At 40.1% G+C, this 26665-nt stretch overlaps 2 protein-coding genes across 6 annotated transcripts in view; one reads left to right on the top strand and one right to left on the bottom strand.

Moving 5' to 3' along the window:
* Positions 1 to 26665, top strand: part of LOC134419574 (transmembrane protein 263-like) — a 229775-nt gene that overhangs the window by 3828 nt on the left and 199282 nt on the right. Inside the window, exon 1 of one of the 5 annotated variants that reach the window (XM_063159028.1) lies at positions 25891 to 26029. The exons of 3 other annotated variants lie outside the window; for them this stretch is intronic. Coding sequence is in view for 1 of the 2 variants with exons in the window: in XM_063159024.1 (XP_063015094.1) it covers positions 26376 to 26381 (6 nt within the window). In the remaining variant the exon portion in view is untranslated. Of the gene's footprint in view, positions 1 to 25890; positions 26030 to 26240; positions 26382 to 26665 lie in introns of those variants that run through there. One more of the 5 variants, XM_063159024.1, reaches the window with a different exon arrangement.
* On the bottom strand, positions 445 to 13040 carry LOC134419573 (embryonic protein UVS.2-like). The gene is made up of 11 exons (XM_063159021.1): positions 12957 to 13040; positions 12769 to 12793; positions 11718 to 11855; positions 10373 to 10490; positions 9642 to 9820; positions 5975 to 6056; positions 4938 to 5065; positions 3110 to 3225; positions 2480 to 2705; positions 1278 to 1396; positions 445 to 711 (listed from the first exon to the last, which is right to left on the bottom strand). The coding sequence occupies exons 1-11, from the start codon at positions 13023 to 13025 to the stop codon at positions 481 to 483; spliced, it is 1431 nt and encodes a 476-aa protein (XP_063015091.1). The 5' UTR covers positions 13026 to 13040; the 3' UTR covers positions 445 to 480.

The raw sequence follows: 26665 nt of genomic DNA, 5'->3' as shown, positions 1-26665 counted from the left end.
ATTTCCAGGCTAAGCTCTGGTGCCTATATGAACTGTGATCTTGGCTTCAAAACATAAATAAATGTGTCTGAAGATTTTTCTGTATGCATGCTGGAATGCACATTTAGGCTGGGTAATAGCATTTGCCAGAATACAGGTTAAAGTTGCTACACAGCCATGTTCTGAAATTTTTTATGGGCACTGTTTTAACCACTAGAAGTTCTTGAAAATCTGCTTACGTAGTTTCAGCTCACCAGCAATGAGAATACTATAACAAAAAGCATACAGTCTCAGACAGAAGCATCCCATGGGCAGGAACATTTCTGTCCTTGATTCACCATGGAAATTACACCACTGTAGATGTAAGACTAAGAGGTCAAACTACATGCTTGTTAAAGGTATCAGGCTATATATTTTTTTTCTGAAATTTTTGGCATCTTCACTTTTACCTGAGGCTAGCTGGACTCGCATTCTGTTTTTCAAACCCCATCTGTATTATAGTTACCTAGCAAATGTATAACTCATCACAAATCCAGGCAACTCCCACACTAAATCACTGTGGAATTCAATCAGCACAAAGTTCCCAGTGGAAGTAAAGTCTGCAACCTTCTCTGTCCCACAATAAGGGCCAACTGCAGGTGACATAGGGCGGCTTCCATCATGAATGAGCAAGTAGTCATAGATGCATCTGTCGCTATATTCCAGCTCAAAGGATAACATTTTGAGAGATATCTGGAGAAAATACAACCAAAGCACTTTGTTTCCAGGTTGCAGCCTTTTCTCTTACCCATTTTTTAACAACAACAAATACTCTAAACTCCTTGTGTGCAGGCACCATTTTTTTATTCTGCGTGTGCACCACATCCTGATCCCATATGGCAATGCAAATTAGTAGCAAATTATTTGCTTGGTTCATCAGTATTTGGATTGGAAGGATAAGCAAGGGACAAGATTGATCTTCTATGCTTCACAGTCTTTCCTCTAGAGTAATATAAAATCAGCACCTGTGTGATGTTTCAGTTTTCTAGTGGGAGCCCTTGCCTAGGGATTATTTTGAACAAAGCATTGTGATACGGGCTAGATTCATGAGCCCACTTGCACATGTAAAGGTTTTTCTCTTGCAGAGCACCTCAGATACTAAGATTCAGCATAAATTCTTAAAATGAATTTTTGCTTTCAGATTTTTACTCTGAGGAGATCATCTGAAAAAGTGACATAACAGCTCTTATTCGTCAAGAGAAACAGGTTTCATCAGAGAACAGTGATGAAACCCACAAATGAACTCATCTGTGCCTTACCTTATATCCTACTGGAGAAGTGATGACCCAGAAACATGCTCGGTTTTTGGGGTATTTATTGGGGTAGTTTGGAGAGGTGATGACTCCCTTTGAATCTCTGAAAGTGGCTCCACAATTCACTGAGGAGAAAAGGGAGAAAGCCAGATATATTAACAAGAGCATTTTGTCAGTAGAAATAAGCTTGCTTACAGCCTACTATATTATTTCTTCAAACCAAGAAAAGATGTGCTACCATGAAAACCCACTGCTGAAGTACTTCATTTCTTCACTTAGTATTTGTATCAGCAGCTGTACTGAAGGAACTAGAAACATGTCTGATGAATAATCTATGGGGGACAGGGAAGAGCTGCATCTAAAGCTGTATCTGACTTTCCAATCAACTGCTGCCATGTTAGCACAGCATTCTGATGGCACTGACTGCCCTTTAGAAAAGAATCAGCTTAAGTATTCAAGATTGCATTATCAAGCTAGATCTAATGCTTTCTAGAAATTACTCCATTAAATAAAGTGTAAAAATAACACTTTTCTAAGACTTCTTCAATTGATGCTCTAAAGAAGCTTGGATTTTCAGTTGAAATACGGCAACTTTGGGCTACTGCCTTCTTGCTGAAAGCATGACACAGGACAACAGAATTTGGTCTAGCAGTCCAGAATGCATTTTTGTGTTTGCAAAAAAGACACTCCTCACATGATTACAGGAAGCACAGTGTTTTGTGTATAGAACTTCTAATGAAGTTTTTAATTCAGAAGGTGTAAGGTACCCAAGGTCAGTACCTCTGCTGCTGCATAAAATCCCACAAAACCTTGAATAATATCTTGCCCAGATCCTGGCTTTGCATCTCGTTGGTTGAGGTCTCTTGTTGATTCTGCAGTCTTTGTGCTCTTTGGTGCACTGCTCCTATTAATTTCAGTCATTGCATTGTTTTTACTTAAAGACATTGTTCTGGAAATATGAATAAGGCTCTCAGAAGAATTTGAATGAGATCTCAGGATAATTAACATGGCACCCATGTGACATCCCATTTTCTGTTTCCTGTGAACCTTTAGACATATCATTGCCCACCTTCTGCATTTCCAAGTGCCCTGGAAGTGTGAAGAATGAGCAAAAAGCCCTACTCTGTAGTGTATAGTAAAAGTTTTCAGTTCTTCTGTACAAATACTGCCAATGCTGTTCTCCAAGCTTTGTAAAGGAGTGTTCATACCCCTGTTGTAGGAGGCTCTGAATCCTGTGGCTGTTACGCTCTCATCGCTTGCAAACTCCACCAGCATTGTGGATCCCGATGCCACCAGGGAGGGCAGCAGACCCTTCCCACAGTACTTGTCCAGCAGGACAGGGGAGCTCTTGCTGTTCCCGTTGTAAATTTTTATATAGTCAGAAGAACAGCCTGAGGAGTGCTGGAGATCAAAAGCCTCAAACTGCAGGAAGATCTGGGGGAACAAAAAAAGCAAAAGTTGGGTTTAATGTTATACACAGGGAAAGTCTCAAACCTTCCCATTCATTTTACTATCCATCTATTACTGAAACCTTACTTTCTATATAAAAACAGCACAGAATATCATCTAGCTGTCCTATTACTGAGATCCCAGAGACTGATGTTTCACTACTGCTTGTCTTTGAAAAGCCATCCTATCTGAACTGGATAAAAATTGAGTGAAATAATCCCTCTAATAGTGTTAGTTCTTATGAAAATTGTTGAGACTTTCATTTACTGCATAACAAAATAAATGTCTTGATGCATGAACTGACTCCCAGGGGTTACTCATGGTAATGAAATAATGCTGTGTAGCCTGGATACTGTGCTTCAAACTGTTTTCTTCCAAATAAAAATTACCTTACTTCGACGGATGCGGATCAGCCACAGACAGTTGCTGTTGTTGGGGTATGGGGATGGGTAATTGACGGAGGAAAACGAGCCTTTGGGTTTAGACAACACAGAGCTACAGCAATCTGAAGGGAAGAACCAAACACCATTGAAGAGAATGAAAACTGCACAAAAATATTCCCATAATGCCTGACAAATCTCTCCAACCATTTGCAGCAGTCACGCTTGTATAAATTAATTGTACTGCTTACAACTGTATTGCTGTTCCTAGTGTAAAAATTATTGAAAACCTGCAAGTGAAATAAAGGTAGTACTTAGAAGTACTTGCCTATTTCAGATATTAATATTTTTTTAAAGACAATAGGGCTTTGTTCACATATATTAGCTTACTAAAAGAGGCCTGGATCTTTCATGAACTTCCTTAACTTCAATCACAGAAGTACATTCAATGACAGCACGACAAAAATTTCCATTAGCAACTGTGTGTATGCATAAGTGTGTTCAAAAATCAAGTTTGAAAACAAGATTTTGTCAAAGCAAAGACAGATAGTCACTGAGGGAAAATGGTAACAGAGAGCACTGAACCTACAGACCTAGAGACTGGTATAAAAAGTTTGATCTCATCTGCCTTTTGTTTTTCCACTTCTTCATTTTATGTAGTTTTTTGTAATTTATGTAATTCCCCAAATTACAAAATATGAATATATGACATCTGCTCATAGGAATTTTTGACATTTTTTGTCTTGCTTCCTACACTTCCTGAGACAACTAGACTTTTTATGGTTTTTTTTAGTCCCCAAGTTTTTCTCTCTTTTTAAAATTTAGTGCTTTTCTTCCAAAACATACAGATCTAATTATGAAATTGCATAGTAATGGTACTGAAATGTGATTCATTCCCAGCCCCACTGTCAAGAATGAATATCACAAAATACTTGTTATCACTATCTTTGAGACACATAAATTGTAAAGTTGTCTCATCTGCAGTTGTGAATGCGGAGTAACCACTCTCAGCAATGATTTCTGTACTTAACAATCCAACTGAAGGAATGCTGATTCCTTCTAAATTCTAATTATTTAACTAAGTTCTAACACAAGAGCAGAATTTAGTACACTAATATTTAGATCTTGTTAGTGCTTCTTGCTGTTTTGTTGAATAACATCTCAGAAAAGTCAAATGCCACATTAATCAATTAGCCTTTGTCCTGGGAGTTAAAGCAAAACCCATGCAGTGAAGGAGCATGATGTTAAACCTGTTTTGTGCATCTTGGCTGAAGAGTTCCTGTTTACAGAGGAATGTTAGGTATTTCTAGACTTTAAGATACCACAGGGATGAGTTAAGAAGTGGGTGTGGCAAGAACGTAGACATCTATACAAAATGCCTATGGTTTTCTCTTCCAAGGGGTTCTGATCAGGCTGAATGGCACCCATGCTTACAGCTCTGCAGACATTTTGTAATTAAGAGAAATCACAAATCTGCTGGCACTTCTGATGCACATGGCTCTGAGCTATACTCATGGCTGAGGAGAGCTTACATGCTTTGCTACCTTCAGAGCTTTCCTGAAATGAGAATTTGACAGAGGTAGCAACCATGAGTTCTCTAATGGATTTTGCTTATCTCAAAGAGCAGGGATTAGGTGAGGATAACTCGAAATGAGAGTGAATTATTGAAAGCAAATTGTCCTTTCCAAGAAGGCAGCAGTTTGGCACAGGGACAGTTCTGTTTCCTGTTGTAGGGTGAGAGGTGGTGAAGGACTGTGTGCCACATTCCTTTGGGGGATGTCTGTCAGTGCCTTCAGACATCAGCTATATTCATATACCTTTTATCTACAGCACTTACTGCACTTGTAGAGCTTGTTGATTTTAGCTACATCCAAGTTACTCAGCCCATCTCTCTGCCCAATAGGTATAGAGGGGTCAGGAACTGGTACAATAGTTGGTTTTCCTGGAGTGCTGGAGAAATCATACCTGTAGAAATATGGAAATCACATTTCTAGATTGCTTTTCATAGACAGGGAAGTTCTCTAACTGCATTATCATTTCTCATGTACCACATAAACAGGGTTTTAACGGAAATGGACAAGAAGCTTCTCAGGGACCTGGTAGCCTTCCCTGAAGAGGACCAGCATGGCAGATACTTGATGTTCAGCAGGTGAAAGCAAGCAAGCAGAAAAAGCTGCTCTGTTCTGAGTGAAAAGGCCTTTCACCAATGTCCAAGAAAATGGACTGAATCCCACCTTCTTGGTTCCTGAGGCAGAGAAGCAAAAATAATTCTGTCTCAGTTAATAATTGCCTATTTGCTATCTGCAATTTCCTGCCTTCTGCTAGTCCAGTTTTGTATCATGGTTTTGTTCAGAAATTATTACTTGCTTGGGGAAATAAAGGAGAAGGTACATGATACAAGGTTGTACATTATGGACTAAAATGCAGCCTTAGACAGTGTTCCCAGATTAACAGAAGGCAGCATACAACATCTCCATAATATAAAAAAATTCCATCTTTCTTGCCTCTACACTTGAATGTTGTTGTCTGTGATCAGCTGTTACTGTGTTCATGAAATTAAACTTCAGAACTGGTTAGGATCAGTGGTTCAGTAGAATTCAACTTTGGGCCAGAGCCCTGTCAAAGGCCTTTAGCAAGAGGCAAAAAAACATGGGAAGAAAAATGTTGTCCTATGTTTTGTTGCTATCCATATCAACTCTTGTTTTCCAGGAATCCCGCTGACAAAGGAAGTATGCTCACCCTTAATTATGTCCATGCACTCAAATGAACAGCAAAAGTCACTCTCTGCACAGAGCAACTTCTTCTTCCTAGAGCTGAGCAGAAGATCTGAAAGCTGTTTGCTCCTTTGAAAGGATATTTCCACCATCAACTTACGCGCCATAGTGCATCACTGAGGAGTAGTCATAGGGAAGGCCCAAGTTTTTGGAATTCATTTTTCCAAAGTTCCCTTGTTCCCCTGTAAAGTAGGAAAGCACCACTTCAGTCAGAACAATTATTACTGCTCTAATACAGGCAGTACACTGCCTGCTGTCATAATCCAGAGAGTAAAATAGATACTAATACATATTCTAATGAGATCTTGGACCTATCAAAACCACCAGAGATTTTTGAAATCCATGGGAACCCATTTTTACAGTCTAGCAGGTTTCAGAATATAAAGTTAATCAAATAAGTTTTGATATAATCAATTAATACATTCTACTCTTCAAGTAAAAGTGTTCCTCTGTCCCTCTTCATTAGGGTGTCTCCAAACACATTTCAGTGCATTATCTTGAATACTATAAGCATCCAACCTATGTCCCCAAAGCTGCATTCATACCTTGAGGGGGAAATCTGGCTGACCATCTAGATGAAAAATTAGGAGCTATGCATGGGTGATGTCATACTGAGTCCTAATGCCACAAAAAGAAGGAACATATTTTCCCTCTTACTTGCCCCAGAGCCCATGCTACCAGACATGTTCTGGCTTTGTCTCTGGTCAAACCCATCAGCAGCAGCTAGAGTGAAGTGATATGACTCATATGAAGCAGAAAAACAAATTCTGTCAGAACAGCTGCTGAGCATCCCATCACTTTTCATCAGCCTTTAAAAGCCAATATGAGATAAGATGTTACACTGATAGAGGGCTGGGGCCCAGGGACAGAGACAGGATTTCATGTCACCTAGCTTTATTTCTTCAAGTTAGGCACTGAAGCTATTCCTCAAGGCTTCCAGGACAATCAGAGGAGAGGGAAAGAGAGACACAGTTGGAGAGAGTTTCATGTGAAGAAGGCACTTCTTTTTCTCACTGAGTGGAGATCATGAGTATGAATTATGTGCTGGGTCTCTTCTCCATGGTGAGACAGGCAAATAAGCACTGTCAGAGCAGGGAGCTGAATGCAGCCAGCCTGGCATTAAGACTAAAGCCCTAGCCACTAAGCACTCCTTTACAGTTCTGTACCTTCATTATTGTAACTACAAGTGTGGTTTGTAAACCACAAACCATCTGGACAAGAGTTCCGAGTTGGATGTTCTTGAGATCTACACAACTCCGCTGGCAGGCTTCCAACCAGAGCAAATCTCAGCCAGTAATGTCCTTCAGCACTGGTCCTGGGCTGAGGGCTAAGAGATGCAAAAAGATTTGAAATCCCAACTAATAGAAAATTTGGGAATAAACATAAATTTGGAGCTTTTTGTAGCTCTAAAACACAGTTAAGGCTTAAAATGTTTCTCAACACCGTTGGCCTTCCTCACTCTGTTTTAATCTCAGTCCTTCTTATCTGCTATACTAACTACAGAAAGAATTATCAGCAAGTGTGCAGCTTTTTTTGAGGTGATGAACAGAGAACACAGTTCAAACGTGGTGAAGCACTGAAGCATATGGCTACTGCTTGGCACAGAATTGCTTTGCTGAATTAGTTTGCTAAAAAAAGTGACAGCATCTTAGCTGGACTGAGGTGCTGCCAGCAAACTACTACCTACCTCATCACATGCCAAAGAGATCTGGCTGTCTCGACCTGCACGTGTCTGGGGACTTACCCCCTCTTTTCCACTCTCAAAAAAGAAAAAAAAAAAAATCTACCTCTGCCAGAATGTTAAGTACAATGACTCAGAAGAGCTGAAAAGGAGAAGACTGGCTGAAGCCTCTGAATATATTTTTTCCCCCAAAAATGTAGGAAAAATAAGCTGAGTTTCAAGTAGCTAAGTGGACAGCAACCAATCAGGCTGCATTTTGTCAAAACAAAGAAGTAGGATGGCTTCCAAGGTAAATTGCTGGATAAAAACAAAACCCAGAAAACATTCACGATATGAAAGTCCTGGCAGGAGAAAAACTGCTTCTGTATGAGAGCTGAGACACTGGAGAAGGTCTTGAGTTCTGCACCACCAGGAACTCTGCCATCAGCAGGCTTAACAGCAGCAAGTTGTAACATTACGGTCCTCATGAACATAACTCTTTCTCCATTTCCTTTTCCCTGCATATCTTTGCATTTTTCCCTACAATGCACACTCTGCATTCCAACTCCCATGCCACACAAATCATCTCATTCTCCACCCACGGTGAACACTCAAACCACTGATGCTACACCTCATCTCCTTTGGCACAGCCTTGTCTTCTTTACCTCTTCTTCCTCATTTATCATTTCATGACTCTGTGCCTGAATCACAGTTTAGTTACATCTGTATCCTTCAGGAATTATGACTTCTGAACCTGTGGAGTTCCCTTTGCAAAACTGTAAGACTATGTGTTTAGCATATATAACTTCATGATTTCAACCTCTCTTTCTTAGCACATCCTTTGCTGACATTTCAAACATGGCACACTCTTGTTGTGCAATGGCAAACAACTCACAGCAAAATTACACCTTAACACTGGAGCTGAAACCTCAATAAAGAACAACACAAATGGAATTTACTTAGGATATCATGGGAATAGCTGAAGAAAGTTTGGAGAGCTGTGTGTTAGGAATTTGCAATAAAAACAATCAAGTTCCATCTGGAGAAAAAGATGGATATATTTTTAGCTGTGCATGATATTGTGTAGTTGAGTGTCTTATTTGTTGAAGAGACTTAATAGAATTTAGTATTCAATTTTCTGGCCTCATTTACTATTGTTTTCCATAATGAACTAAATAGACTATTGCATTTTTACAATTGTTATGGATTAGTCAGCTCTCTAAACAGTTGTCAGACAAGTGACTCCCTGCATACTTTCTTCTGGTATTTTTCTTCTGTATACCACTTTCTCACTTTTCCTTGGTTCTCTTGCCATTCTCTCTACCCTTTCCTCCCCAGAGCCTGGAGCTCTTGTGTATGATGAGTCCATGTTCCCAACACACGGATCACGGGCACGTGCCCAAACAATTCATTCTGCATTCCTTTCCATAAATAGTGTCCACTTGTTTTTCCTCTACAGAATTACCACTCCTGGTTGCTTCCCATGGCTCCTTCTTTCAAGTGTCTATGATCCTGTCTACAAGGAGGAAATAATTGCAGTCTTTCTTCTCACATCAAGCCAGGTCCCAGAATTTTGGAAATGCTAATGGTTGCATATGTTTCCAATGCCTCCACATTGAGCCCCTTGATCATATACATTTTAGGATATGTGCATTTCACTCACACCAAGATGCCTACTGGCTGCCTTCCACTATTTCCCTGGCTTTCCTGGGATACAACTGTTGTGTGAATCCCCAAAATGATCTTGAATGTCACACTTCACCCCCCTCAGTTAAGGATCCCATAGTCTTGCCTCCTGGCCAAGTCTTTGCAGCAACATTTTGTAATCCTGATGATCCTGGTATTTTGGGGTCTGGGCTCAAAATGGCAAACAAAATAAGAATATAGAGCTACTTTCACGCTGCATCTTTCACAGTGCCATAGGTATAGCCACAGAAATTCCCTTCGTACAAACACTGAACAAGAAATTCCATCATACTGAACGTTCTTGCTGCTGCTGCAATTCAGCCAGCATTAATCATGCTTCTTATTTGCATTGTTGTTCACAGGAGAAATGTTCTCCTTAAACTGTAAGTATAAATTTTCTCTTGAGATTTAGTGGACATACCTGCCACTATGTGCTCCCACATAATCTTGACAAACCTGTCCCGATCACTCCGTGCCTGTTCATGGATGAAACCCAGTGCATGGTTCATTTCATGCTGAATTGCTCCTTTATCCATGCAACCATTTTTCACCAGGCCTACTGCTTGGCGTCCTCCAATCTTTCCAAAGTAAGACCAGCAGCTAAGAATAAGCAATCAATAACCAAAAGGGTCACATTTAGTAAGTACAAATATATAGATGTATTGATTATGTCACCAAGGTTCTCTAGATATGCAGCCACAGCAGGGGACATGCAAATAGTCACTGGCATGAGATATCTAGACTTCTGAAAGCTGCCAAATGACATGGTGGGAGGGAAATAAAGCCTTTGTGATGAGGATGGCAAATTTTAAAGCAGTAAACTGGCTATATCAAACTAAGGCAACGCAGTATAAAGTATTAAGCAAAACCTGAAACAATTATACTTATTTAAATTTTTTACAACAATTAAGGAAAATTTCTTATTTTGAGTTATACACCATTATCTTTAAATCACACACACATTTATTCCTGCAGCCTATTGCTGATGTAACTACCAGTATATCTAAAGAAAAATGAAAAATTGCACCTTGTCTCTAAATCTTTACTGCTAGTGTGAAAAAAATAAAGCTATTACTTAAATCCAAAACAAACCAGAAAAAAAATCGAAAAAAACTTTTGAGTGCTGCCTCTCTCAGGAGACAGAAAGCTTACCTCTGCCCTCGTTCAACATAAACATAGTCTGTTTCTGTAGTGCGATTTACAAATTGCACACAGGTCAGCGTGGAGATCTCTTGCAAAGCATCAGCAATCCAAGACCTCTCTGTTATTGCTAGAAGGAGAAGGGGGCAATCTTCCTTGGTTAATCAAAAAGCAAGGTGCATTCATGGGTTGCATTCCTTAAAAACTTCACCACACTCATTAGCTCTTTATTATACAAGTACAGTAAAAAAAGGGTACCCAACATTCAGAGATCTTCAAACTTATTGGACTTTTATAGGGAAGTATAAAATTACAGCTATCCCACATACATTTTATTTAGGAGACAGCTGATGGAAAGCAACAGATTGGCATTGTTCCTTCCATTAGGCAGAACAGAAGAAATGAGGCAGTTTCAGACACAAATAGTTGGATTAGAGTATCCCAAATAAGCCAGCTGATTGTAGCTAAGCACCCAAACCCTATTTTGTTTATCAGAAAGAGCAAATGCCTGCCTCGGCCCCCTTGGAATCACTTGAGACAGCCAAAGATCAGGTACCAAATAAAGATCAGTGTGTTTATCTGCTTTGGAACATTTTGGTTTAATTTGGCTTCCTCAGTTATGAATCATCTGCAACTGATGTGTATCTCAATTTCCTAATATTTAAACTTTGGAGAGAGGCAGATAGAGAAAATAACCCTCACCTATCCACAAAAGTATATACTGCAGTTCTGGAGGCACATGGGCAGAGAAGCAGCCTAGATAACACAGAGATTGAGCTTTTTCAGTTCCTTTCCCTGAGGAACAAGAATCAGGCTCAGGCTGTATTTTACTTCCATGCCATTTTCTCTCAAGGGAAGCTCTTTGAAGAAGGGTCTGTATGGAATTCATTCCTGCAGCTTTTTGCATAGGACAGAACTACATAGACTGACTAGAGGGAATCAACAAAGGAAAAATATCTCCAAGGATTTTTGCTCCTTTATAAAGAAAATTATAGTGTGAAAAAACCATGTTCCTAGTGGTGATTTTGGCAAAAATACATTAATAATGTAAACAAATTGTGCCTCTTCTAATGTACTTGTTAAATGTCAAAGTGCATTGTGGCTAACAGGAGCAAGCTAATATTTGAAATTACAATTAATTACTATTGGCCCAAGTAACCACATATTTTAGTGTGATCTGTTTGGAGTCTTAGCCAAATTTCCATGGGGCTAACAGGATAGAAAAAGAGACACGTCAATAAATTCTCACTTGTACAAAGGTTGTTTTTGGTGCATGCCAGAGAAACATAAAGTAACAGAGAGTTAGGGACTGGAAAAATCAAGGCTAACTTTAGAGCATCCATTTGCATACACTCACAGAAATCAGAAGAGATGTTAACTGGAACCTTGACCAGTCCATCTTGTGATTTGGGCCACAAACAGCTGTCACAGTTAATTGCACTGCGTCGCCCTCTTCTCAGGAGGATGTCTCCTTCATACACAGCTATTTCACTACCTGGCAGGAGCAGAAAATAAAGAACATACAAGGCACTGAGAAGGCAAATACATGTGCAGAAAGGGAGATGAGAGCTACACACTAACCACGATTTTGCATCTTTGGAAATTCCTTTCATGGGAGTTCATTTCCTAATAATGTGAGGAAGGATTAGTATGCTAAGACTGGTTAGGTATGCCTTGCTTCCTGGATAGAAACGTTTAGTATTAATATAATGTCATAGTGCAGCTGTGATCAAAGCTGTGACTAAATAAACTTTAGCTTAAGAAGCTTTGGGAGCTTTCAGAGGGGAATGCTAAGTGTTATAAGTCATTGTCCTCTTCACTAGAGCTTGTGGAATTAAAGAAAAATCATAACCGATGTCTGCAAAAATAGGATTAACAATACATTACTATTAAATAAATTACTGTTTTTATCATGCATATTGAATGTATGCAAGTTATTAATGTCCAGGTTAACTATGGATTTGACATAAGACATTGTGATGTGCTCCTCAGTTCTGACTCTAAAATACTGGGAATACATTTCTCACAGACAAAAGCTATCTGTTATTAAGCAAAAAATTACAGAAGTTTTGGGTATAGCAGACAGGAAAGTACCATATCTCACATAAGATAGAAAACAAACTGAAAAATACTCTGATTTGCTAGAGCTACATACGGAAAAGAACATTTCATGTAGCAATTGTTCAATAATTCTTCATAATTTTTTCATCACAACAGCAAAAAAAAATCACAATGAATGTGATGTTAAAACACATTTGAGTTCTGTGAATTGCCTTCCACTGATGGTGGAAAAAAAAGCCCAAAACATTTTCAAAGAGAAAAATATACCAAGTCATGATATTGAAGTATATAGATGTAGCTCCACCAAAACTTGCAGTAATTTATATAATAATTATAATCAAACTCACCTAAGTCATTCTTTCTTGTAGTTATCTGGAAAAAAAATGTTGTACATATATTTTAGTACATGCTCATCTCCATAGCAGAAAACTTGTATCAAGTAGATTCACAGCAGTAAGAGTTTCTAATTAATTTTAAGATAGAGCAACTCAGCAGCAGCAATGTAAATTCTCAACATCTCAGAGCAGGGACACACCTGGACGGGTTTACTTAGTGCAAAGCTACAGAGAAATGCTAAATGAGTTGGCAGAAGAAAGTACTGCATCTTCAAATTTCCAAGATTAACTTCTCTGCTCTGCAGCTCAGTTCTTAAAATTGTGGTTAGTTTACTTGGGGCAAGTTTTATGGGAAAGCTGCTGCTGTTGTTAACAAGCGTAACAAAATTAGATAACAAGAAGTATTTTACAAAACAAACAAGCTGCAGGACCTCTCAAGAGAATTTCCAGGCTCTCATTTCTTATTTATCTTTAGAAAACAGAGGAAGTGGAGCAATAGGAAAGAAAATTCAGTAACCTTTAAGTGACTCATCTTTAATTCTAAGAAGAAGCCATGAGCTGCTGCAGGTCCCCTCACTGCTGACCAAGGGACAGGATATCCGGCTGCAGTCTGTTTACAGCCAGACTCCATCTCAAGGAACTCTTTGATCCATCCACACTGACTACCTGTAAAAGTAACTCCTTAGCTTGCTGCCAGGAGACACCCTGCTCTGCAGAGCCCACCTATCTGCCTGTCCCCTCTGTGCACAGCTCCCAGCCCAGCATTTCTGGCCTAGAGCACTGAAAATCTGTTGGAATCAGAGATGAATCTGATTGTTGACAGAAATTGTTTTTTCAACATGGTATCTTGCAATATAATCATTGTTGACAGAAATTGAGTGTCTTTCTGGAGTCTACAAATGCCTCAAACCACCAGGTCACGGAGTTTTGGCTTCCCGGCTTCTGGGAAGCCCTCCTTCCTTTGATGTCCATGAACAGAAAGAAGACTAGAAAAGCAGGCTCAATCCTAGAAAACTCACACTGTAAGAGTAAGGCAAAGAATTAGAATATTCATGCTAAAACCACATGAACATCACTATAGGCAGGCAGATCCTGTTTTCTTCTCCCAGCTTCAGTCCCTGCACGAATACTGAGGAGCTGTAGAAAATGGTAAAGATTTACTGTATCAGATCTTTAAGAAACAAGCAAGAAAATCTTTGACATTTTCTGCAAAGACAATATTTTGAGGAACCTATGTGTTTCACAGTAAATCAAGATGGCATGGCAAGTGCCTTTCCAGGGAGATATATGGGCTGGTCTATTGTTTTTAAGGAGTACTTTGCTAGGAAATTTTTAGCTGATATTATGTAAAGCTTTGCTACTAATATTTTAATTTTACCCTACTAATAGTTTGCTCCTCAACTTTCTAAAACAGTCCACATTTCTGTGACTTCCACAATTTATCTGCATTTATCATTTCCATGTAGAAAAATAATGAGGTGCAGATAAAAAGGGCCCTTTTTTTCTTTGGCTGATCAGAGGATGAAGTACAGAAGTCCTCATTAGTTTTTTAAAATCATTAACCAGAGGTTCTCCAGTACAGTTCCAAGCAACCTCTGTGTCTATTCAAGATCAGGCTCAAAAGAGAGGCAGAAGGAGTCACAGGAGTGTATTTCTGCCACTACACATCACAAAATGACAGAGGAGAGAGAAGAAGTTATTAGGCAATAAAAGCAAGAGAACAAGACCAGATCACTGTGGAGAGCCTGCAGCTGGGTCACTCCAGGTGTGCAGTAAGCAGGGATGGGAGGGCCCTTTGAAGTTCTGCCATAGAGTTTTGCATATTCATTCCATGGGAAAATAAAAAAAGCAAACCCTCAAATCAAGAGATTTATCCCATGGTTTAATTAGTTTTCCTGACTGCCAGAAACAACTGGGTGTTTTTCAAGGCTAATTTATAGACCAAAGTCTTGTATCACCTGATAACACATTATCAGGACTGGTCTCATAGATGCAAATTTCCTTTTTGATGCTGCTTGTCTACATTATCTGCTTTGATATTCTACCAGAATACTCTTCAGGTCTTGGTTTCATTATCTCTCCAAATAATTTGACTACACAGTTCTAACTTGCTTTACTTCTCCCATATGCCTTTTCTTACATTGCATTTGACAGTTCTCATTCTTAGCCACACTGTCCTTGATCTGCCACATATTTTATCACTGCTATTTGCTAGAAGTTTTAATATTATGTTTATCACATTTTTGGGAGTGCTTACTTAGTTTCACCTTTATTCCATGACAGAGAATGGGCACTTCTTTCACCATGTGATCCAAATTGCTCTTGGCAAAACATTAAATGACAAAGTCAGAAATAAAAAAAACACCTGAAGGTGTTTAAGTAGAAGGTTTTTCCCTAGTTCTGTTTCAGTAACAAGCATTAAGTATAGTATGTCCCATTTTTTTCCGTAATGAGAAAGTACAGAGGCATTTGGCTAAAGCATTAGAGTGAATGAACCTATGAAGGGTTCCCTTCCTGTGAAGGGAAGCAAAATTCAGGAGGGTGAATGGCCATGTGATTGTCTAAGCAGCCAGTGGAATATCACATTAAAGCTCAGTTACTCAGATATTCACTCAAAGGTTACGCAGGCAATTTCTAGTGAACAAACAGTTGGCATAACTCACCAGTGTGTTCACCTTAAGAAGTTTATTGCCTTTGAGGAGGAATCACAGATATCTCTACGTGTTTAAAGAGGCCAACTGTCCTTAGTACATTAAAAATCCAAATTTTTAAGGTAAGTTATAGAAAGCATTGCACTTACTACATGACAATTCTTTTTAAGGCTGTTTTGAGCGAGTCTGCATTTAGGGAGAAGTCAGGTTCTGCAGAAGAGCATTTTAAAATAACTTTGTAGCCATTAAATGAAGCTATTATACTACACTATAACAGGCTGAAAAGAGTTAAACAACAAAAACATACACAAAAAATCCTTTGTGATTAAAATTATGATATTTGAGGGTTAAATGCTTACAGATAGTTTGTCTTTCAGGATGCTAGGATTAGTGAAAGCATGCAATTCATGCCTCATTAACTGATTGAGAGAAGAAAATGAGCTTTCCTGCTTTTGAGTTGTGAGTCAGTTAATCAGTTTAGAATAATTAAATCATTGACCTTGATCAAGTGCAAAAGTGCTTTGGCTTTTGCAGAAAATGTCAAAACCACAAAAATAAGATTTAAATCTGGTCTCTGGTCCTTACTTTGTCCCAGTTACCAGGCAGTAAAAGCCAGCCTTTCATAGCAAAGGTTTTGAGCAAAGCATACACTTGATACAAAAACCTTTGAATGCTAGTTTTATTATAATCAGTCAATTGAGGTGTATGTTACAGCATTTTATTCCACTGCATATATTGATGTATTTCCACATTTTGGGCATGTTTTAGTTTAAAAGAAATATTTATTCTTTAAAAGAAAAATAATCACCAGCGTCAATACTGAGCTATGTTGCAATCAGTTTAAAACCACCAAGTGGGCAGATTCTGTTCCTCCCAGACCTCCTGCAGCAGTGCAATCGCTGCTATTTTACCACCACTTACCCTTTACCTTTCCAGTGTCAGAATGATACAATCATGTTAGAAAGGAGAGGCACAAATCCAAAGACTTTACGCTGGAGATAACTCCAGGGGTCAATGAGCCTCAGCCCCTGATGATGCCTAGAGACAGGAATCAGCTGAAGCATCTCCAGCACAATCAGTTTTCTCTGATTTGGAGTAGCTGTAGGCTGAAGAGAACTTTACTATAGCTTTTGAATTTGATGCATGGGGAAAGTTGAATTCCTGGAGACTACAAAGGCTGTTTTCAGTGTTTGAGTATTAGGTACCCAAGGACTAAGCCAGATGAAATTGGCTGGTCTATAGCTTCCCTGGTTCTGGTAAAATCTGGTCTGAAACCAGTGTCCAACTGCAAACATCACACTAAAGCATTGTTTTACATTCAGACACACAGGAGAAGTCCTGATTTAATGCTGCTCTCTAGTGGTTTGCCATTTGTACAAGTGGGACACATTTCCAGAAAGAGTTAGGAATGCCCCATCACCACTCCCAGCCTGTTTGCTCCTTTGATCCCTGTCTCAGCAGGGATCACTAACTGCTTCTTGCAGAAAATGCTTACAGGCATGAAGTGTCTGTCCTGTGAGCTGTGCTGAGAAGTGATGCATCAGTTTTAGCCTGAACCATCTCAAAACTTTGGTTTTGCTTCTGCAGCTTGTGGCTGCAGTACACACCTCCTCCAGACACACAGATTATACATACAATACATACAGATATACATACAAATACATACAATGAGTTTCTCAGGTGCTTTGATGGCCCATTAGCAAAATTGGCCATTTAGCTGCACCATTTTCTCTAAGATTCTCAAATCTCAAGATTTGTTTTATTGATGAGTGGAAGCCAAATAATCCTCCTACTCTGTTCTAGCTCCACTTTAACTACACAGCAGAGGTCATTGCCTCTTTCCTGATTTGCCTTGAAAGAGAACCCAGACAAATGGGCCAGAAGGGGACAGCCTGAAAAGGGCAGCTCTGTAAGGGGGGCTCCCGAGGGGAGCACAGCCTGTTGGATGTGAATTGCACCCAGAAGCCAAAGGCAGAGACAAGACTAAAGACAAGCACGCAGCATAGATCCAAGGTCCAGGAGAGAGACCAAGACTAGGCCAAAGACACAGTATGGAATGAATGCAATTGCTCATCCTGGGTGCTTTTCAAAGTTTGATTGATTGCACTTTCCTGTAGCTCTGGCCCTGTGGTGATTTAAGCAGAGCTTACTGAGCTCACTCAGCAGCTGAGCAGCTCCATATGCAAGTTGGCCCTGAACTCCTGGGTGAGCATCATCTGCTCCTAGTAAGCTGTTACTATTTACTGCACTGATTTGTGCCAAAACCCTTTTTTGCCAGCAGTGATATTTTCTCTGAGACATTCTTCTGAAACATGAGATTTCCTCAGATCAACTCCTGTAAGGAATGTTTTACCAGGAACATCCCTGTTCTGTTTTGTAGCACATCAGCCTAAGGGATGCACTGCTTTACTGCAGTAACCTTATCTTCCCCTTTACTACTTGTTTATCTACTGACTCCCTCAAGTTTGATTGGTTTTTGCTGTTTTGGTTTTTTTTTAATTCTCATTTAACCCATGTTATAGGATGCCATTTGTCAGAATTTACACTGCTTTTTTTTACTATTCAGATCTTCCATTCTTTATTTCTGTTGCTTCCTGTGTCTAAGCATGATTGTTGCATTTTTACAATGCCCATACACATCTTATTTCCACTTCAGATAATGATTTTTTTTTGTCATTTTCAAGTTTTTGTTCCTTTAGTTGCTCCTTTTGTCTAAATTGTTTACTTTTTGGGAATATTTTTAAAGGTTCGTATTACAAGCATGCATTTTTCAGGTCTTTCTCTGCAACCAGAATTTGGACCTTATAAAAACATAGAAACATATATACATGTACATCCATTTCCACAGCAGCTTTCAGGGCAAGAAAGAAAAATGGCTTCATACAGAAGAGATTATTCTCAGATTAAATTTCTTACTAGGTAAGCATTGAGCACCTGGAAGAAAGCAAGCATTTCTTTCATAAATCTGTCAGGCTGATACTTCAGAAATCAAATAGGTTCAGTTTCTCTGAATATTTGTAGGGACAGCACATGTTTTGGGACTACACTACTAAGCTAAAAAAGGTTCAAAAAATGTATAAGTGGATAATAATGTACAGAACTTTCTTAGCATTTCTCATTCAAATTATTATGAAACTATATTAAAATATTACCCTGAAAAGTGGGGTGAATAGCTGCATTTAATCAATAAAGAAATTTAGATGCTGACTCTCTCAGCAGTAGAATGAGAACTGAGTCCCTTGTCCTCACTCTCTATGTGGATTGCTACACATTTCTGACAAGCAATATTTGGTAAAGGAACAGAGCCTCCAGTTTTTAGGCATTCTCTTGTAAGCTCTTACAAATCATCTGGGTACTTTTATCTCATCTCTACACAGAAATTATGGTAAGACCTGAAACAAGGAAATCTGAGAACCTGCTGTAGAATCTTAGTGCTGGTTGATATTTAAGTCAGTTATTTTAGATGCCCATGTTCCCATGTAGGAAAAAAAAATGAAAATTCAGTTGGTCACTGTCTTTCTTCTGGAGATTAAAAGGAGCTAAAACCACTATATAAGGGTACATTTCTCCCTCTGTCAGCTGAAGAACCAGATACCTCATGAACAGTAAAATTAAAGCAAGGAAAGAAGGAAGAGAAAACTATGGTGACAGAATCTGAGTCTGTTGTATCTGAACTCGTGCTTGCTGACAGCTGTGGCATTGCCACTGCATTTTATGCAGTTCTGCTATGCAAACTTAGCACTTTCCCTGCTGCAGTGGAGAACTGACACCTTTAGCATTTTGCTTTTAAAATAGCTCATATATTTTTCAACAGTTACTAGAATCCATAAAACTTGCCTGTGCTTTTATCTCCAGGGCAATGCTGGTATCTTATCTCCATGGTACCTCTACAATAGGCAAACTGAGATCAATTTTTTTCCTTTTAGAGCTATAATTATCAAGGCACAGCCCATTAGTGGAGAATAGCATGGAGATGAAAATTCCCTTTCATGGCAGTAAATGGTCCCACCACATTTCAACAGGCTCAGACAAAGGATTAAGTGTATGTGCTAATCCCCACATGCAGGCATAAAAGCATAAATGGAGAAACAGAGTTTTGCATAGGGGCAGCATCTCTTGCAAGCACCTAAGCAAACAAACACTCACAAATATTTGCTCTGCAAGGGGTTTTTTAAGAGTATCTGAAATCTGTAACAAGCATTTAAACAGTCTGTGCAAAATACTTCTTGTGTTGTTTTGTGGTGAAGCCAAGGTATGAATCTCACTCGCCCATCCCCTCCAAGCCACTGCTGGGAGCTGGGTCTGAGATGGAACTGGATTCCTGTCAAAATGATGGTTATGTATTATGCCATCAGCTGTAAAGCATTGTTGTCACCCACTTTGGTGCAACTCAAATTAAATATTCATAAATACACAAGAGTGGATCCTTTGACTAATGTACTGCCAGGCAATTTTTAAATATGTGTGCCCCCACCATTCCTGTTCATACAGCATCCCCAGTGCAAGGTCTAATTCTCCCTCTTCCATGCAGCTTTTGCTTCAAGTAATTATCTGAGAGTCTCTGTTCTTACTAAAGTGAGACCAGCACCTACAGAATGACAGACAGTCCTCTGGAGTTCATTTATCATCTGAAGACTGGGACTTGCTCTAACCCTAATCTATAAAGAGAGTCAGTCACCTGTGGCAGCTTGCAATATCTGTGTTGGCTGTAAACTGCAAAACCTACACATGGATTGTATATTACACCAAATAAAGGAACACTGTTCTTCATTTAATACTAGTCATTCTAGGATTGTACATAGCTGCTTTGAAGTGTCCAGCACTCTAGACACCATTCCAGCTGCTGACATCTGCCCTAGCCTGACATGATAGGCAGCTTGAACGCAGACTTAACTCTGTGGATGCTGTCTGGTGGATTTTCAGAATATTTTACCTAATGATTGGACTTTCCCATCAATATTAAAGTGTATTGTCAGCTGTTCTGGGTGGAAAGTTGCTTTGAGCAGAAGCTGTTGAATGTGGGTAGTTTTAAAAGCTACACAAAGCATTCCCGTGTGAGAAGTGAAGCATCCCTGGCAGTTACTGTGTCAATGTGGTGACACTGACTGTCAGTTTTCTTTTTGCTATTTATTCCCAGGTAGATGGTCTCTGCCTGTTTCCAGTGTTGCAGTTCAACAACACTGTCACTATTCCAGAGAGTGTCTTGGAACATTAGTATGGATCTAATGCAAGGCAGTGGGTCAGTGGTCAGGGTGGAGAGATGACCTGGGAGAGGGAGTAAGAGGGCAGGACAGAGAGAGTTGGCTAAAGGTGCAGTGGACAAGCAGACCTGGACTTAGCTACAGCCCAAAATACACCTGTAGCTCTTAGGAAAGTTCACACAGTGTCCAGCAGAGAAACAAGCCACTGATGTTAATCTTTCATCTCTAAAAGAACAAGGGAAAGGAAAACTCCACCTACTCAAAAGGAGCACAGAAACTCAGCAGAAGGCTAACCAACTCAACGTTTCTTTACATCTTAACACTGAGAGGTACAATTTATCTTGGAATAAAAGTGTATCTCAGTTCAGAGCCACTAGTATTCTTTCTGGACCACAGATTCTAGGCTTGAAGGCAGCTAGTTGATTTTTCAACCCTATTGTCAACATTGAGAAGAAACTTTACCCTGAAGAGGGGAGATCACACAATGGACAATAAATTCATTAGAGGATATTGGCCAGAAGCACAGATTATAGGAAACACCATAACTCTGCAAGCATTATCATGTCAGTGTCTCGTTTCTGTAAAAGAATTTACTGTCTGCATAGGTGGAAAAAAAGTACTTAAACAGGTCAAAAATACCCTGTAAATAGAGGAACCATCATATGAATTTTATTGTTCATGATAGGGGTGAATTATTATCAAGAGCCTTGTTCTGACATCCTGAGAAAAACATCACCGGTGATTCCAAATGTCAGCAGAATTTACTAGCAAAGCTTTGCTGTCTGTACAGTTCCAAGTCTTTGGCATGAGTTCAAAGTAAAAATGAATCTGAAAATTCCTGAAATCTGGGAAGCCCATATGTGAATCCAGTTATGTATCCTGGCATTTTGGCAGAAACAGTTTTCTATTGCAAGACTTTGAAGTCTACATAAAAATTAAATTGCCTTTGTGCTCTGTAACTAAAGACATATTAAATATAGCAGCTTTGTTTAAGTGAAGCCAAAAGTTCAAGCTTGCTTATTTCAAGTTTTTTCCCCTCATTAAAGTTATCAAAACCTGTTTTTATTGCCAAACACATGGCTTCTGATGAAATGCAGCTTTCAGTCACTTTTTAGGCTGGATTTTGCAATTAATCTCATTTGAATTTTAATTTTGGAAACATAAATATAGATGCTTCCACAGTTTATTTGGTATGAAGTGATTTCAAATCTTGTTATTTTTCTCAGTGATTCAAGGTTAAACATATACTACATGAACAAGCTATCTACCTTTCTTATATTTTAAATCTAAACTAAAATTAGTATCTCTTCATTCTCAAAAAACATGAATTATAATTAAAAAGAATTCTGTCTTCAGACAAAATAAAATTCTTGACCAATCTGAGAGTTAAATAGATGCGATGTCTGATCTATTCCTATTGTACTGAAACAAAAGAAAAATCCTCTGGAATTTGGTGAGAAATTCATATGCCCTCAATGATGAGGGCCTAAATTTAATGTCTGAATGCTCCTATTAACTATTATCTTATGAGCAGGAGGTGCAACCATTATAGTTATGCTTCTGTAATGGCTCTTACTTTATCATTTATGCCATCCTTGTAGATTGTAGTGTTTTCTACCTATAGTTTGCAGGGAAGTGCATGACAGAAGATGCAGGTGAAAAATCAAGCTGTAAGAATCCTTGGTTACGAACAAGGCAGCCTTTTTTTATACAACCCATTTTGTACAAAATCCCACTAGAAGATGCCATCATCTGTTGGTAGAAGTGCTTGTCCATTTAATGAAACACCTCCTGGCAGAATGAAATAGAAACTGATTCTTTCTTGGTGCTGTGAGAACAAGCAGACCATGTTGATAGTCAGTGCGTCCTCATATCAGCCTCAGTATGTTTATTTTCTTGTCATGTAACAGGTTGGGAGAGGCTCTGTCACAGGTATTAAACAGCTTGCCTCATATAACAATGCTCTTGTAAAGAGCTACAAAGAAAAAAAAAAAATAAGCCAAGCTGATGTTTGGAGTTCAGGACTTTACACAACCGAGCAAAAAGCATTTGCATTCAGAGAACTAGGCAGATTGATTACAGCTCTACAAGGTAATGAGTAAGTGCTCTATCTCTGTGCAGAAAGATCTTTAATAGAGAGTTGAAATGGATTTTAGATAAGAACTTTCCTAATAAGAGGGATATGTGGTCACAAAATGTGCCTGATACATGAGGAGTGTAACACACTTTTATTTTATCATAGAAACATCAACATCTCTTCCTCCCATGGGCAAGACTCAGATGCTGTATGCACAAAGCAATATATCAAATCCCGTTATAACTAACTTCAGAAACTATTAATAAATCTCCTATTGTTACCATCCCCTAACAAGGCATTCAGGAATATGCTGACTACTTGTCTACACTTGATTCCATTCCTCTTCTTGATACCTGCTATCATTATATTGCAAAGGCTCCATATTGTTGTCTCCTTAGTGCAAGAGTTTCATACCTCCTTGATGTTTCTCTCAGACAGCTCCTCAAAGCACTGACTCTTTCTTCTCACAGCAGCCAACTGACTCCAATTCCTCCTCAACCAACCAATCCACTCTTTTATAACACTCTTCTTCTTATTGGCTACAGCTGTGGCCTGTTAAAGTCAGGCCTGCTCCCAATCTTTAATAATTACCCCAGCTGCAACTCCATAGGGGTAAGATTACTTTCTATACTATCTTTATTTTCTTATATTCTATCCCCCTAGATACCTCTCCTATTTCCTGATAAAAAGACTTCCCACTGCCCAGGGGGAACTGTAGCTTGTCTTTATTTCATGCAACACTGAGCCATTATTTTGCATTTAAACATACCTGTACACTTTGCACCTAATGCTAAAATGCCGTGTGAAATACTAAAATTTGCACAGAAGAAAAAATCCCTGCTGCATATGAGCTGTTGGCGTGTCAAATTCCTCAGCTTGAGTACCACAGGCCCTTCACAGGAGAGGGCAGGTGGAAACCTGTGAACCTCTAAAGGGTGTTTCCTACAACTATGAATCCAATGATGCAGCCAAAACACAAGACTGTCTATGCTATCCTTGTTATACCATTAGGACTTAAGGGTGTTTGAAAATGAATAGGAACTCCTTAAAAGGAGTCAGTTCCTGAATTATTCTGTTACCAGTCCAGCATGTAGGAGGCTAAGTGATGCTCCTTGCTCTGCCACAAACGTTTTCTGTGGCAGATGATACATTGTTCAGATTCCAGTGTGTCTATCATCCAGAATATTCTGATTTTTCAGCTGGAACATTCTTGAACTGTTCTGCAGACATTGCAAACATTACAACCTAAAGTTAACTTATTTAAAAGATTGCACTTCAATCTATTTTATTTGCTTAGGAACTTGCTGAAAAAAAATTACGTTCATCTGAAATTCACTATTTTAAATGGAGAAAGTTGCATTTTTAACTTCACTAGAATGAATCATTTAAACTGGATGAAGGAAAAGATATTTTTCTCTTTAACTCTTTATACTTTACGCAATATTATTTTATTGTTAATCAGGCTATAATTTACATGTTGAACTCAACACAAACTTTATATAATCTTCTTTCTACCCACCAAAATATGGATTTGCATTATACCATTAAAAATTTAATATAATTCTACCAATACTATTGACAAGATTATTTGATATAAATTTTATTTGTTTTGAAGGAAGGACTTACATTTTGGTCATATTATTACAGTTAGTTTTATATATCTAATATAGATGCACACACATAAATATGCAGATCTGTAGAAATTAGTGTGGTATTTGAAACCTTCACTGAATTCACTGGCTTCCACTATTGCTCTTCTGAAAAGATTCACATGCTTGTGAAGTATCTTTATATTTGCATAAGAAATTATAAATTCTGCTATGAGAGTCTGTGCCGGGAAAGGGCTGCAGAATACTTCCTCTAAGAAGTGGTGCAGCTAATTATGTAAGGCATGGATTTGTTGTGATAAGCAAAGGAAATGAATCTTTTTAATTGTCAGCCCATGTGAGGTGAGGGAATTGCTTTGCTTTGTGTCTTTCAAGAGTTTCCTTTTTAACTGAAAAATGGAAACCAATCTTATGGTACCACTCCAAGGAGGTTCTGCAATTAAAAATGACAGCATGGGACAAACAAAAAATTAACTGTGCACTGAGAGACGGTATTCCTAGACTTTAAGCAATGTAATTGTTCCTTTTTGGTTTCTGACTAAACAGGGTCCACTGTATTCCAGAATGCCTTAAAAGACATATAAATTGCAACATTTCTTAGTCAAGAAGTTAAAAAATGGAACAAAAGCAGGCTTTCCTCTTTTGGATTCAACCACTTGTTGAGTTAGTTATATTCTCTACATATTAACTCAGCCTCATACGTAGAATAATATTAAATCAGAGGAAAATGAACTCTTAATCACCGTCATTCGCTTAATGTAGTTTTCTCTCCCTATTTCAGGAATCATAACTTCAAACCACTCTTCTTTTTGTTTTGCTTTGTCTGGCTTCCCTCATTGCACCAAACCATCTGCTAGCAGAACACGCTTCTACCCATGTGTGTGGCAGTGTGCCGTGAATAAAACTTCAGACGCCAAAGATGATGTCCTGACTCTTTTATCTTTGCCACCAAACTGTACTCCCTCGTGTGAAGCAGCAACATGGGCAGCAGCATGGGCACAGCCATGCTCCGAGGGGAGGAGAGGAGAGGAGAGGAGAGGAGAGGAGAGGAGAGGAGAGGAGAGGAGAGGACAGGACAGGACAGGACAGGACAGGACAGGACAGGACAGGAGAGGGCTCGGGAGCTCCACGCCCTCCCCAGCACCGAGCTGGTGACTGGGATCCTTGTCCAGCTGTGAGGGTTCTGGAGTGGGTGTCCTGTGAGGAGCGGCTGAGGGCCATGGGGATGTGTGGCCTGGAGAAAAGGAGGCTCAGGGTGACCTTTCTCTACAAATCCCTGACCAGAGGCTGCCGCCAGCTGGGGGTCAGTCCCTTCTCGCAGGTAACAAGTAACAAGATGAGAGGACATAGACTCAAGCTAGAGCAGGGGGGGTTTAGGTTGGACATTAAAAGGAATTTCTTTACAATTAGGGTGGTTAGACACCCGAACGGATTGACAAAGGAGGTGGTGGAGTCACCGTCCTTGGAGCTAAACCTGGATGTGGCATTTAGTGGCATTGTCTAGCTGACGTGGGGCGCTCACGTTAGACTCAGTGATCTCATAGATCTTTTCCAACCTAATTGATTCTATTTGATTCTGTGAATGCCAGCAAGCCTGCAGTGAGGGCAGAGCTCGGAGAACTGGCTCCTCATCTTGGACAAACCAACGCTGCTGCTTCTGTTTGACTTAAGGCGGAGGCAATTCATCTCCCTACGCTGCATTCCCAGGAAATTGGAAGGGGCCGGCATGTCCCACAGGTGAAGCACTTCACCTGCCGTGTCAGGCAGCGGTGTTGCCTGGGGGATGTCTCGGTGCGGGCTGCGCGGAGCCTTGGCTCCGTTGTGCGGTGCCGGCTCCGAGCCCCCCGCAGCATCACCGTGAGCCCCGAGCCCCCCGCCAACATGGCGCCCCTGACCCCCGCGCTTCCTCTTCCGGCCGGGTTGCCATGGCGCTGCCCCCCGGCCCAGCCTCCCCCCGCCCGCCGGTGTGTGTTTACATCGGGCAGGAGGAGCCGGAGCCCCAGCGCCGGGGCAGACGGGCACGCAGCCGCCGGCCGCCCGCCCTCCCTGCATCCCCGCCGGGCGGTGCTCCGGGAGACGCGGCATGAAGGTGATGCTGGCGCTGTCCCCGGGGCGGGGGGTTCGGCCGGGCCGCGGCGGCTGCGGGGGGGCGAGGGGCGGGGGCCGGGCCCGGCGGTAACCGGTGGCGGGAGGTGGCGGCGGCCGTGCGCTCTCGTAACCAAGTACACAACTTCCAGAAGCTTCCAACTTCGCGGGGGATGCGGTGTCGCTTCTTGGGTCCGTCTCCCCGGAAAGAATCCCCCGTTCTCTCCATTAAAAACCGGCTCGTGTCCTACGGCGCTGAGACGGGAAGGGAATAGCGTGGGAGCCGGT

This window comes from Melospiza melodia, chromosome 6, assembly GCF_035770615.1.
Source record: "Melospiza melodia melodia isolate bMelMel2 chromosome 6, bMelMel2.pri, whole genome shotgun sequence".
Lineage (NCBI taxonomy): Eukaryota > Metazoa > Chordata > Aves > Passeriformes > Passerellidae > Melospiza > Melospiza melodia.
This window is presented reverse-complemented; position numbering and strand designations above follow the sequence as displayed.